The sequence below is a fragment of the Aethalodelphis obliquidens genome, unplaced genomic scaffold (genome assembly GCF_003676395.1).
Source record: "Aethalodelphis obliquidens isolate GAN/ISIS:26980383/991018 unplaced genomic scaffold, ASM367639v1 scaffold62, whole genome shotgun sequence".
Classification (NCBI taxonomy): domain Eukaryota; kingdom Metazoa; phylum Chordata; class Mammalia; order Artiodactyla; family Delphinidae; genus Aethalodelphis; species Aethalodelphis obliquidens.
Genome location: NW_020838006.1, coordinates 9,114,242 through 9,128,741, shown reverse-complemented (window position 1 = coordinate 9,128,741; position 14,500 = coordinate 9,114,242). Strand labels below are relative to the sequence as shown.

Genomic DNA, 14,500 nt, shown 5'->3' with positions numbered 1-14,500 from the left:
GATTCAATGAAATCTCTATCAAAATCCCAAGGATGTTTTTTTGTTACAGAAATAGTAAAACCCATCCCAAAATTCACTATGGAATCTCAAGGAACAAACAGCCAAAAGCAACAGCCAAAACAATCTTGAAAAAGAACAAAGCTGGAGGATTCACAATTCCTAATTTCAAAGCTTATAAGAAAGCTACAATAATAAGAACAACATAGTACTGGCATAAAGATGGACATAGAAATCAATGGAATAGAACAGAAAGCCCAGAAATAAACTCTCATACATACGGTCAAACGATTTTTGACAACAGTGTCAAGACCATTCAATAGAGAAAGGATGGTCTTTTCAATAAGCAATGCCAGGAAAACTGGATATCTTCACACAAAAGAATGAAGTTGGATGCTTTTGTAATACTATGTACAAAAAATTAACTCAAAATTAATTAAAGACCTAAATGCAAGACCTAAAACAATAAAACTCTTAGGAGAAAATACAAGGCCAACACTTCACAACATTGGATTTGGCAGTGATTTCACTGTATCTGGCAATGATTTCTTGGATATGACACCAAAGGCACAGGCAACAAAATAAAAATAGACAAACTGGACTTCATGAAAAATAAAAATTGTGCATCAAAAGACACTACCAACAGAGTAAAAATGCAACCCACAGAACGAGAGAAAATATTTGCAAATCATGTATCTGATAAGGGATTAATAATGAGGATATATAGAAAATTCCTAAAACTCAACAACAACAAAACAATCGATTAAAAATGGGCTTGAATATGGGCCTTCCCTGGTGGTACAGTGGTTAAGATTATGCCTGCCAATGCAGGGGACACAGGTTTGATCCCTGGTCCAGGAAGATCCCACATGCTGCAGAGCAACTAAACTTGTGTGCCACTACTACTGAGCCTGCCCTCTAGAGCCCATGCACCACAACTACTGAAGCCTGTACACTCTAGGGCCCATGTGCCGCAACTACTGAGCCCACGTGCTGCAACTACTGAAGCCCTCACACCTAGAGCCTGTGCTCTGCAACAAAAGAAGCCACCACAATGAGAAGCCTGTGCACTGCAATGAAGAGTCGCCCCTGCTTGCTGCTACTAGAGAAAGCCCATGCACAGCAATGAAGACCCAGACACAGCCAAAAAAAAAAAGAATAAAATACCTAGGAATAAACCTACCTAAGGAGGCAAAAGAACTATACTCAGAAAACTATTAGATACTGATGAAGGAAATTAAGATGACACAAAGATGGAGAGATATACCATGTTCTTGGATTGGAGGAATCAATATTGTCAAAATGACTATACTACCCAAATCAATCTACAGATTCAATGCAATCCCTATCAAATTACCAACAGCATTTTTCACAGAATTAGAACAAAAACCTTTCCAATTTGTATGGAAACACAAAAGACCATGAATAGTCAAAGCAATCTTGAGAAAGAAAAATGGAGCTGGAGGAATCAGGCTCCCTGACTTCAGACTATACTACCAAGCCACAGTCATCAAAGCAGTACGGTACTGGCACAAAAACAAATACAGATCAATGGAACAGGATAGAAAATCCAGAGATAAACCCACGCAACTATGGTCATCTAATCTAGGACAAAGGAGGCAAGAATATACAATGGAGAAAAGACAGTCTTTTCAATAAATGGTGCTGGGAAAAATGGACAGCTACATGTAAAAGAATGAAATTAGAACACACCCTAACACCATACACAAAAATAAACTCAAAATGGGTTAAAGACCTAAATGTAAGGCCAGATACTATAAACTCTTAGAGGAAAACATAGAACACTCTTTAACACAAATCGCAGCAAGATCTTTTTGATCCACCTCCTAGAGTAATGAAAATAAAAACAAAAATAAACAAATGGGACCTAATTAAACTTAGAAGCTTTTGCACAGCAAAGGAAGAAACCATAAACAAAACAAAGACAACCCTCAGAATGGGAGAAAATATTTTCAAATGAAGCAATTGCCAAGGGATTAATCTCCAAAATATACAAACAGTTTATGCAGCTCAATATCAAAAAAAGCAAACAACCCAATCAAAAAATGGGTGGGGGCTTCCCTAGTGGCGCAGTGGATGGGAGTCCGCCTGCCGATGCAGGGGACACGGGTTCGTGCCCCAGTCTGGAAGGATCCCACATGCTGCAGAGTGGCTGGGCCCGTGAGCCATGGCCGCTGAGCCTGCGCGTCCAGAGCCTGTGCTCTGTGACAGGAGAGGCCTTGGCAGTGAAAGCCCCGTGTACCAAAAAAAAAAAAAAAAAAAAAAAGGGTGGGACATCTAAACAGACATTTCTCCAAAGAAAATATACAGATGCTTAAAAAGCACATGAAAAGGTGCTCAACATCACTAACTATTAGAGAAATACAAATCAAAACTATAATGAAGTATCACCTCACACTGGTCAGAATGGCCATCATCAAAAAATCTACAAACAATAAATGCTGGAGAGGGTGTAGAGAAAAGGGAACCCTCCTACACTGTTAGTGGGAATGTAAACTGGTACAGCCACTATGGAGAACAGTATGGAAATTCCTTAAAAAACTAAAAATAGAGCGACCATATGATCCAGCAATCCCACTCCTGGGCATATATCCAGAGAAGACCATAATTCGAAAATATGCGCACACCCAATGTTCACTGCAGCTCTATTTATAGTAGCCAGGACATGGAAGCAACCTAAATGTCCATTAACAGAGGAATGGATAAAGAAGATGTGGTACATATATACAATGGAATATTACTCAGGCATAAAAAAGGACAAAATAATGCTATTTGCAGCAACATGGATGGACCTAGAGACTGTCATACTGAGTGAAGTAAGTCAGAAAGAGAAAGACAAATATCATATGACATCATTTATAAGTGGAATCTAAAAGAAGATTACAAATGAACTTACCTACAAAACAGAAATAGAGTTATAAATATACGAGATAAACTTATGGTTACTGGGGGGTAAGGGGAGAGGGATAAAGTGGGAGATTGGGATTGACATATACACACTACTATATATAAAATAGATAACTAATAAGGACCTAATGTATAGCACTGGGAACTCTACTAATACTCTGTAATGGCCTATATGGGAAAAGATTCTACAAGAGTGGATATATGTATTTGTATAACAGATTCATTTTGTTGTACACTTAAAACTAACACAACATTGTAAATCAACTATACCCCAGTAAAATTTTTTTTAAAAATGGGCTTGAGAAGATATTTCTCCAAAGAAGATACACAAATGGCAAATAAGCATATGAAAAGACACTCAACATCACTAATAATCAGGGAAATGCAAATCAAAACCACAGTGAACTATCACCTCATACCCATCGGGATGGCTACACTCAAAAACAAAAAACAAAAACCACACACTGAAAAACCAGAAAATAGAGTTGGTGAGGATGTAGAGAAATGGGAATCCTCGAGCACTGTTGGTGGGCATGTAAAAATGACACAGGCACTGTGGAAAACAGTACGGTGATTCCTCAAAATATTAAAAATAGAACTACTATAAGATCTAGCAATTCCACTTCTGGGTATAAACCCCAAAGAACTGAAAGCAGGGTCTCAAAGAGATATTTGTATGACCATGTTCAGAGCAGCATTATTCAGAACAGCTAACACCAGGAAGCAACCCAGGAGTTCATCAGCTGATGAATGGAAAAGCAAAATGTGGTATGTACCTACAATGGAATATTATTCAGCCTATAAGGAAGGAAATTCTGACATAGGCTACAACATGGATGAACCCTGAGGACATTATGCTAAGTGAAATAAGCCAGTTGCAAAAAGACAAATATTGTATGATTTCACTTATATGAGGTACTTAGAGTAGTCAAAATTATAGAGACAAGGGACTTCCCTGGCAGTCCAGTGGTTAAGACTTCACCTTCCAATGCAGGGCGTGCAGGTTTGATCCCTGGTCAGGGAGCTGAGATCCCATATGCCTCTAGGCCAAATAACCAAGATATAACACAGAAGCAATATTGTAAAAAATTCAATAAAGACTTTAAAAATGGTCCACATCAGAAAAAAATCTTAAATTAAGAAAAAAAATTATAGGGACTTCCTTGGTGGTGCAGTGGTTAAGAATCCGCCTGCCAATGCAGGGGACACGGGTTCGAGCCCTGGTCCAGGAAGATCCCAAATGCCGCGGAGCAACTAAGCCCGTGCACTACAACTACTGAGCCTGCGCTCTAGAGCTGGTGAGCCACAACTACCGAAGCCTGTGCGCCACAACTACTGAAGCCCGCACGCCTAGGGCCCATGCTCCATAACGAGAAAGCCACCGCAATGAGAAGCCCGTGCACCACAACGAGGAGTAGCTCCCGCTCGCCAAAACTAGAGAAAGCCTGCGTGCAGCAACAAAGACCCAACGCAGCCAAGAGTAAATAAATAAATTAATTAAATTAAATAAATGGTCAGAAATAGTAACTTTAAAAAATTTTTTACAGAGACAGAAAGTAGAATGGTGGTTGCCAGGGGCTGGGGCAAGGCAGGGAATGGGAAGTCATTGTTTCATGGGCATAGAGTTTCAGTTTTACAAGATGAAAAGAGTTATGGAGATGGATGGTGACGATGTTTGTACAAGATTATGAATGTATTTAATACCACTGAACTGTATGCTTAAAAATGGTTAAGAGGGTAAATTTTATGTTATGTGTAGTTTACCATAATTTTTAAAAATTGAGGAAAAACCCAACAGTCAAGAACATGAAAGACAGGAAAAGTTCAAAGAACTGTGCCAAATGAAAATTCTGAAAATGAGACATGACAATGACATGTAACATGACTTCCTAGACAGGATCCTAGACCAAAGAGGAGAAAGGGACACTGTGGGACAGCAGGTGAAACCTGCATGCCATCTGGGAAGTGGAGGTTAACGCTGCACCATTGCTGATTTCCTGGCTTAGGGGGTTGTGTGCTGGTTATGTAGGCGAGTGTCCCTGTTTTGGAGACATGCACAATGGAGTGTTCTGCGATAATGAAACAACATATCTGCAACTCACTCTCCAGATGTTCAGAAAACGACTAGAGAGGTAATGAAGCGAACACAGTAATACATTAACAACTGGGGTGTCAGGGTGAAGGGCATAGAGGAGCTCATCATACACACCTGGAGGCATCTTGATGAACGGCTCAAGGACCTGTACTTCGGCCTGTTGCATGGCCCGCTCTTTCTCCGCAAGGGCCCGTGCGCGGGCCTGAATGATATGTCTCTCCAACATTTCAACTTCATCCAGCCGCTGCTTATAGAGCTCCCGAATCTGGCAGGTGGGTGATCAGATGCACAGAAATATGGTGAGATCACACAGCTTTATTGAATCCCACCCCAGCATCAGGGCTTCCCATGAAGCACAGAACAGTCACAGAACTGCAGAGACCATCTGGTCTAACTAGACAGATCTGAACTCCGAGACCCACAGAAGGAAGTGGCTTAAAGCTTTCATAGTAAAGTCAATTACGGCACCAAGTCTGAAACCCCATCTCCTGACTACTGGCTTCACAGTAAAGAGAGCTGCCATCTAACCTCTGAAATACCAAATATGAGTTAACACACCACCTGTGGCAGACAAAGGGTTGTGTCACCCAGACCCCCTTCAAGGAAGGACTTGCTACCTGGCTGCAGGGAGCATAGTGAGCTGAGAGCCTCCAGCTGTCAGCCCCTTCAGAGTTGATCTCAGCTGCTTGAAAGCACACAGCTGAGACTCCTTGAAGGGGGCTGTGGGCAGTATGGCCTGCTTAGCAGTCAGCCTCAGCAGAGAGGACTCAAGTCAGCTACTTTCCTCCTTATACAGATTAAGGAAGCAGAGTTGCTGTTAGAGCCTGGGCATGCTTCCTAAAATCTGGGCATGAATGCCTCGATTAAGATTGTGGTTTGTGACACAAGGGCAGGCACCCCAAAGCGGACGTGACTTTATCCTCTCCGGGGAACAACTATTCAGCTTTCTGCCCTCGTCGTTTCATTTATATGTGTAATATATAACGTGTGTATGCGTGTAGGGAAATAAAGATAGGTGCTAGAGATATATGCCGTTATGTGTGTATTCGCCTAAGCGCGTGTGTAGAATGTCCTCCCACTAGAATGTCGGATATACGGCGGCATGGACTTGGTCTGCTCTTTTCCATCTGCATCCCCAGTGCCTGGCACCCAACAGGGGCTGACTCTTGTCGAGTGGCTGAGTCGCGCCCTGGGTCGCCCGCACGGCCGCAGACGCGGTGACGCCGCCGCGCCTCGGGTGAGCACGCGGAGAAGCGCGCGGGACGCCGGGGCCGTGTTACCTGCTGAAGCTGGTCCACGAACTCCTCGTGCCGAGCATCCTCGCTGCCGCGGGCCTTGATCAAACTCGCACTCACCTCCTCGCCAATCACCTCGGCGGTATACAAGTTTTGAAAGACGCCGGTGAGCAAGTAAGAGATGTCTTGGGTGCGCGGCGAGGTGGGGCGCAGGCGCAGCAGGTGCGGCTCGGGGAGCGGCCGGAGCGTGAGCGGCGAGACGCGGCGGGGCCGACTACCTGGCTGGTAGAAAGACTCGGAGTAGGCGAGGGAGGACTGGCTGGGGCTGCGGATCCGGGTCGGACGCGGAGTTGGCGTCCACGTCGCCTCAGCGAAGGCGTAGGACTCAGACTCTGCGGACTGCTGCTCTCCCCTTCCAGTCTCCATGGCAACTGAGACGCCGCTAACTCCCTGCCGCACTTCCACTTCCGGCCCACCTCTTCCGCTTTGCGTCTGTTAAAGGGCGCTGTCGAGTCGTCATCCTCGTAAACGTTCGCACGGCAGTGTTGCCTTTACGGAGAGGAGGACCTTAGCGTGGGGACCGACAGAGAAAGAGTTAATTGGCACAGCCAGGCCCGTCTCATTGCCAAAGCTTCTTCCTACTTACTTTCATCTGCCTATTCTCTAATTTGTTCAGCATTTATTAATTCGTTCATTTAATATTTATTGTATAAAGATTCTGTTTCAGGTCTGTGCTAGGAGCTAGAGATACCAAAGGAAGGCGGAGCTCACAACCGTGTGTGTGTGTGTGTGTGTGTGTGTGTGTGACCAGAGTGTTGAGCAAGGCGACAACAGGAAAACAACTGCAGTTTAGTGGGCTACGGTCAAGGTGGAGAAAGTGTTTGTTGTCATGGAACCACAAAGGACAGGAACTTAACCAGTCTACAAAGAAAGCGAGTACAGTGGGTTTTGGGCAGAAGTGAAGACCAAGCAGAGGTTTAGAAGAATGAATAGACTCACCGTCATTAGCCATCAAGGAAGTGGAAATTAAAACTACAGTGCAATACCACTACACACTTAGTAGAATGTCAAGAAGTTGAATGAACGAACAAACAGGTGAACGAACCACGTGAGTGTGGGTAAGGATGTACAGCAACTTCTCATGTATCGCAACAGGAATACAAACCATTATAGCAGCTTTGAAAAACAGTTTGTCAGTTTCTTAAAAAGTAACACATACATCAGGCCCACAACTAGGTGTTATTCCAAGTGAAATGAGAATGTTTGTGCCTACAAAGCCCTGTATGAGCAGCTTTATTCATCATCTCCAAAAACTGGAAAAAACCCAAATGTCCTTTCTACTGATAAAAAGATAAATAAATTGTGGTACATCTATATACAGCATACTCGCAGCAATAAAGATGAAACAGACTAGTGATACGACAGCACAGATGAATGTCAAATGCATTATGCTGGATAAAAGAAACCATTCTCAAAGGGCTACATATACCTAATGAATGATTCCATTTAGAGGATATCTGTTTATAGAAAATGCAAACCAGAAAACAGATCAGTGGTTATCAGGAGCTGGTGATGGGAGCTAGTGTTGGCTCCAAAGGAGCATGAGGGAATTTCTTGGGGTGATGGAACTGTTCTACATCTTGATTGTGGTGGTGGTCACAAAACTGTATGGATTTGTCGAAACTCACAGAACTGTACACCATAAAGGGTGAATTTTACTGTATATAAATTATACTTCCATTTTTTAAGTTAAAAAAAAAAAAGAATGAGTAGGAGTAAGCCAGGGGAGAAAGAAAAAGGGCACTCCATGCAGAGGGACCCCATTGTGCTAAAAACTGGGAAAGAGCACTGCAAATGGGAGGAAATGAAAGAAGTTCAGGGGTGGAACTCAGGGAGTTGAGGAAACTGCTAGGCAAGGGCCAGATCATAAATGGGTTTGTAGGCAACATTAAGGAATTTAAACTTTATTCTGAGGACAGTAGGAGGGCCATCAAGGTCTGAAGCTGGGTGTGTGGTGGTCAGCTGTATGTTCTACTGAGATCACTCTCGTTGCTGTGAGACAGCAGACTGGGGGGAGGCAAGAGGCATCAGGGAGCTCAATTGGGAAACTCGCGCAGGGGTTAGGAAAGAGGTGAAGGGCGCTGGGATTCAAGTGAGAGGAATTGATTGGAGACGGAGCTAAAGGGTAGAATTGACAAGACTCGCTGGTGGATCATGGGAGTGAGAGAGAAAAGGGGCCAAGAATGACTGCCACATATCCTGTGTGTGGGATCAGGTGGGTGATGAGATCATCCACTGAGATGGGGAGAGGCCTGCACTTGTCCAAGGCAGCAGCTTGACATCACAGTGACTGCCATCCTTGCCAGAGCATGGCTTCTGCTCACAGGTGGTATAAACATCCTCTTTTTACTGCTGGGGTGAGTCTGTGTGCCCTACAGCCTGAAACCCACTTCCTGAGATGAGGCCCAGGATGCTTGCCTGCAGACCTGGGCCACTTCCGCTTCTCGTGGTTGGGCCTGGCTCCCTCATCTCTACTTTCCGGTATCTCTTCCATCCTCAGGGCTGGGAAGCCAGGGCCCCTGTTCTGCATTGTGTACTTGAGAGGATCCTGCTCTGAGTCTCCTCAAGCTACACCCTCTCCAGAGCGAGGAGGCCACAAGGTCAATGTGACATGCCCCGTGCCTGCCCAGACATTGTGAGCCCATTGACAGGACCTGTGCAGGCCACTTCTTTAAGGCCTTCCTCGCATTGCTGACCGGCGTGTGCACTAATGGGTAGCGTGGGTGGGGGTGGAGGCAAGAGGGAGCTTGGGCAAGTGGGCTGGTTTGTCCAATTGCTCACGTGCATGTGAGCCCACCCACCCCACCACCACCATAGGGGAGGAGGGAGCTAGTAGAACAGTCTGGGGGCCTCCATTGCTCTAGAGTTAGGACGGGGCCTGCCCAAACCAGGTGGTCTTGTGCAAGCTCCCTGGCCCCCTTCCCTACCCTAGGGAACGACAGGACAATGGATTCTCACCATCACCTTTGGCCTCTCCATCCTGCCTCCAAACAGCCTCAGAGAAGGACACAGAGAGTCTGGCCCAGCCTGGGAGAGGCCTCCCCTTTTTCTGTGACCCTCCCACCTTCTGGCTTCAGCTCCCCCGGCTCTGTCCAGGCCAAGGTCTTCAGCAAAGCTCCAATTCCTCCTCTGCACTCATCTTCCTTGACTTTTCAGCAGTATCTGCTGCTGCCCGTTCCCTCTTAATGACACACTCCCCTCCCTCGCTCCCCGCTTTCCTCTGTGCTTCCCCACCTCCACCATCGTCTCCCTCTTCTCCTGGTATCTCTCTGCCTGATAAGCTGGTTTCATCCCTGATTCCACTGTGCCCAGCAACCACTTTCTGTTTGCTCTGTGACTAACTGAATAAATGAATGGTTTCAACCGGGCACCAGTAACAAAGGACGCCAGTCTCCTCACCTATGAGGACTTTGTCAGCATAAAGGGAATTTCCCTGAGCTGCCTTCTTCATTTTATAACCTGTTCTGCCGACCAGAATTTGAGTTTTGTTTATCTCTGGGTTCCCACACACATTTTTGGCCTTTTAAATTTTTTTACTTTTAAAGTCAGAAAGAGAAAGACAAATACCATATGATATCACTTATATGTGGAATCTAAAATATGACACAAATGAACTTATCTCCGAAACAGAAACAGACTCACAGACATAGAGAACAGACCTGTGGTTGCCAAGGGTGGGGGTAGGAGAGGGATGGATTGGGAGTTAGGGGGTTAGCAGATGCAAACTATTATGTATAGAATGGATAAACAGGGACTTCCCTGGTGGCACAGTGGTTAAGACTCTGCGCTCCCAATGCAGGGGGCCCGGGTTTGATCCCTGGTCAGGGAACTGGATCCCACATGCATGCTGCAACTGAGAGTTCACATGCCACAACGAAGGAGCCCGAGAGCCGCAAATAAGGAGCCTGCCTGCCACAACTAAGACCCGGTGCAACCAAATAAAAAAATAATAATAAATATTAAAAAAAAAAAAGAATGGGTAAACAACAAGGTCCTACTATATAGCATAGAGAACTATAGTCAATAACCTGTGATAAACCATAATGGAAAAGAATACACAAAAGAATGTATATATTCATATAACTGAATTAATTTGCTGTACAGCAGAAATTAACATAACATTGTAAATCAACTATACTTCAATAGAAATTTTTTTTTACTTTTAAATTTCAAAAGTTATACATCATTATGGTAAAAAATTCAAATAATACATAAAAAATAAAAAGTATCTTCCTCTCAATCTCTTTCCTTGGATTATTTCTATATCCTTCTAGCTATTGTTTCTGCCTGTACAAATACAATTATCTACAAAGTTTTTTTAATTTTTAAAAAGCGGAGGTGGTATTATAGTATGCATTATATATATTATCCTACAATTTGCTTTTTTTTCACAGCAACTCAAAGAGGACTGATTTTGTTTTGTTTTGTTTTGTTTTTGTTTTTGTTTAACAGATGCAGGAGAACCCACTGTAATGGAAATACCATAGGTTATTTAACCAGGTCCCTGCTAGTGAATTTCAACTTGTATAATGTTTCTGTACAAAATACATAGATGATATAGAATTAAAATTGCTTGGCCAAAGCATACGTACATTTTAATATTTGAGATATTGCCAAATTACCTCCCAGAACGATTAACCCAGAGTAGACTCCCACTAGCATTGTGTGAGGGCTTACGGACATTTTCAACATGCTTTGAATCATATCCCAAATTTTAGCCCGAGCCCACATCTTCCTTTAAAACTCCAGACTTGTATATCCATCCTGTATCAATACTTGACATCTCACCTTAGCTGTCTGAAGGCACCTCAAACATAATGTGTCCACAACAGAGCTCCCGTTCTTCCTTAGCCTTCCCCATTTCTGCGTCTGGGAACCCCTGCTTCCAGTGGTCCAGGCCAAAAACCTAGAGTCACCTCTGACTCTTCTCTTTCTTTCACAGCCCCCACTGGTCAATCCTGCTGGCTCTCCAGTCAAAATGTATCCAGAATCCTCCCACTTCTCATGACCTCCACTCCCACCACCAGGGTCTGACCCACCGTCCACTCTCACCTGAATTATTACAAAAGCCCCTTCCTTGGACTCCCTGCTTCAGCCCTGTCCCTCCATGATACCCCCCACTTCCAGCAACCAGAGTGATTCTTTTAAAACAAGAGCAGGGAATTCCCTGGTGGCCCAGCGATTAGGAATTCTGCACTTCCACTGCAGGGGGGCCAATCGATCCCTGGTCGGGGGAACTAAGATCCCACAAGACATGCGGCACGGCCAAAAAAAAAAAAGAAATAAAAAAATAACCAAAAAAGGAATCTAAAAAAATGGTACAAATGGACTTATTTACAAAACAGAAATAGAATCACAGATGTAAAAAACAAACTTATGGTTACTGGGGGGAAAGGTGGGGAGAGGGATAAATTGGGAGGTTGGGATTGACATATACACACTACTATATATAAAATAGATAACTAATAAGGATCTAGTGTATAGCACAGGGAACTCTACTCAATACTCTGTAACGACCTATATGGGAAAAGAATCTAAAAAAGAGTGGATAGATGTATATGTATAACTGATTCGCTGTGCTGTACGCCTGAAACTGACACAACATTGTAAATCAACTATACACCAATAAAAAAATTTTTAAATAAAAATAAATTAAAAATAAAAAAAACAACCCATGAGTCAGATCATGTCCCTCCTTGACTTGAAGCCTTTCAAGTGCTCCCCATTTCCCCCAGAGCGAACGTGGAAGCCCTTAGAAGGCCCAGCAGGACTTGGGCCCCATTTCTTCTCTGGCCTCTCTCATTCCCCTCTCCCTCGCTCCGCTCCGCTCTCTCTGCTGCAGCTACACCTCACTGACCCAAGCTCATCTAGGTTTGCTCTTCTGGGGGAGGGATTGGGCAGGGCTGGCTCTGAAGCACAGCTGGAAAGTTGGCATTCTTGGGTTGATCCTCCCCCCTCCCCAGGCCTCTAGAGAGGGTAGGGCTGGAGGGGCGAAGGGAAGTGACCTAAGGTGGGCACCAGCCCTGACACTAGGTCTCACCTGTCTCCAGTCATCCCAGGAACCCCCTCCCCACACACACCCCCACACACGCTCATCGGAGACAGGATGGTCAGCCGGGGGTGGGGAGACGCCTGAACCCCCCCCATTAGACAACTCGTCTATGGGCACACGTGGCCCCTCTGTGCCTGCTGAAAGCCCAGTGAGTCACCAGGATCTCAGGGAATCCTGCAGAGGTAACTTACTGAGAGCTGGGTTTTAGGAGGGTAATCTAGGCATCTGGCCAGGGATGGGCCCACAGAGAGCCCTGGCTGTTTAAGGGCAGAGGGAGCAGAATCCAGCAACTGCGGTTCAATGCAAAGCCTTTGCTAGGCCCTCCCAGCCCCTCAACACACAGGCGCAGTCACACACACCACACAGGCTTACACACAGCAGAAGTAATTAAGCAGATGACCTCCCAGCCTGTGAGAGAGAAGGAGGGGCAGGCGGGAGGAGAGGAGAGTCCTGGGGAGCTGCTGACCCACAGGTCAGAGCAGCAGCCTGGTTTCTCTGAGCAGGGCGTGGCCCAGCCCTCTTTTCTGGCAGAACCTGGCTGCATGTCCCAACTCTGAGTCAGCCGTGCCCATCCTACCCAGCAACCCCAGGCTCAGGAGAAGGCCTCAGCTCCTCTGCCTGGGCCAGAGGCCAGAAGAGGGCCTGCGTGAGACAGGTTTGGTGTGTGCAAAGGAAGAGCCAGGCTGTAGCCCCCACCAGCGGCATCAGGTAATGCCCTGGTTTCGAGCTCGGGGCTCAGAGCTGGGAGGTGATGTGAATAAACAGGAATGATGCTTAAGATGAAGGAGTCAATTGCTGGTGTCAGAGTTCCATTGTGTCTCTGCCTGGGAAGAGGAGCAGGACTTGAGGAGACTTAACTTGCTGAGTAGAGGGGCCTGCAGGCCCCCGGGGATGTCAGAGGTCCCAGGACTAGCCCCAAGGCCAGAGGAGGCCCCCAAAGGGCAGTCCTGGAGACAGGCGTCCGGGCCTGGGAGAGAGAGTGAGGACAGAGAAAGGACCCCTCATCCTCCCTGTCCCCAGGCTGGGGCTCCACAGGGAGGCCTTGTGTGGACTTGTTCATCCTTGAGCAGAAGGGAAAGCAAGGAGGGTTTGGACAGGCCTGCCAGGGGCAAGGGCTGCTCCTGCTGGAGGGCAGGCCCACTGGGGAGAGTGCCAGACAGAGGGCAGCCCCCCTCTGCATAGGGGAGACATACAGAGGACAGGAGCCTCTCCGAAGTCCTGACCCAGGCTTAACTGTCAGGATGGGAAGACTTGCTCTCTAGCTGGTTACATCCCTTCATGAGGTATTCAAGGCCACCTAGGCCTGCTTGTACTGGGAGGGGGAGGGGTTGGGGTCCAACTGGTTCTGCCAGACTCTCCTGTTGGTTTTATCAGCCCAGCAAGATTCACTGGTGGGCTCAGTACCCCGCATCCTGGGAGGTCTTCTGGGGGCTCTCCCAAGGGCCTTTCCCAAAAGTTGGTGGGCAGCAGGATCCTTCCAGGATCCCCCCAGGACTTCCCCTGGAGGTCTCTGGGTACCTATAAAAAGGGTGTCAGGATTGCAAGAATTGATGGTGGGAGTATGTGGGGGGGGTCCATTAGGGACCCCTTGTCCAGACAGCCCCTTGGGAGGCCACCCAAAGAAGGTACCCTGGAGATCTCCAGGAGTTTGGGGTGTGAGGGGCTCAAAGGAGAGCTCTCTGCACCTACCTGCTCTAAGTTTTACGGCTTCCGCCCCAGCCCCCCGCCAAGGGCACTTCTGGGGTTAGAAACTTCCCAGCGAGCCGGGAGGGGACCCTTCTCCAGACTAGGTCCAGGCATGCCTCTCCAAGGACCTCCTCACTCGCGTCCGTGCACCCATTTTGCAGAAGGGAAAGCAGACATCCGGGGAGCAGCGGCTGGCGCCTGGACTCCGAGGCTCCCTTTCGCACCAGCCCGGCTGGGCGTCGAACGTTACGCGGTCCCTGCCCCAGAAGGACTCCAGATTCTTTCGTGCATCACCCCAACCCCGGCGAGGCGCCCACAGGCAGGGAGTGGGGCCGGGCCGCCGGCGATAATGACAGGGTCCGCGGCCTGTGGGTGGCGGTGGCTGAGGAAGCCAGAGAGATCCGGCTATTTCTGGCCGGGACGCGCCCACAGGCCTGGGCCAGGGAT

General features: G+C 46.7%; 1 protein-coding gene across 17 annotated transcripts in view; it reads right to left on the bottom strand.

Annotated features, from left to right (window-relative positions):
* Window positions 1–14,500, bottom strand: part of DLEC1 (DLEC1 cilia and flagella associated protein) — a 104,696-nt gene that overhangs the window by 85,315 nt on the left and 4,881 nt on the right. For 15 of the 17 annotated variants that reach the window (XM_027088104.1, XM_027088105.1, XM_027088108.1 and 12 more), the window contains exons 1-3: window positions 14,057–14,217; window positions 6,301–6,822; window positions 5,135–5,285 (exon numbers count right to left, since the gene is read on the bottom strand). In XM_027088104.1, the coding sequence (XP_026943905.1) occupies window positions 5,135–5,285; window positions 6,301–6,681 (532 nt within the window). In that variant the 5' untranslated portion in view covers window positions 6,682–6,822; window positions 14,057–14,217. Of the gene's footprint in view, window positions 1–5,134; window positions 5,286–6,300; window positions 6,823–14,056; window positions 14,218–14,500 lie in introns of those variants that run through there. The other 2 variants (XM_027088100.1, XM_027088111.1) reach the window with 2 other exon arrangements.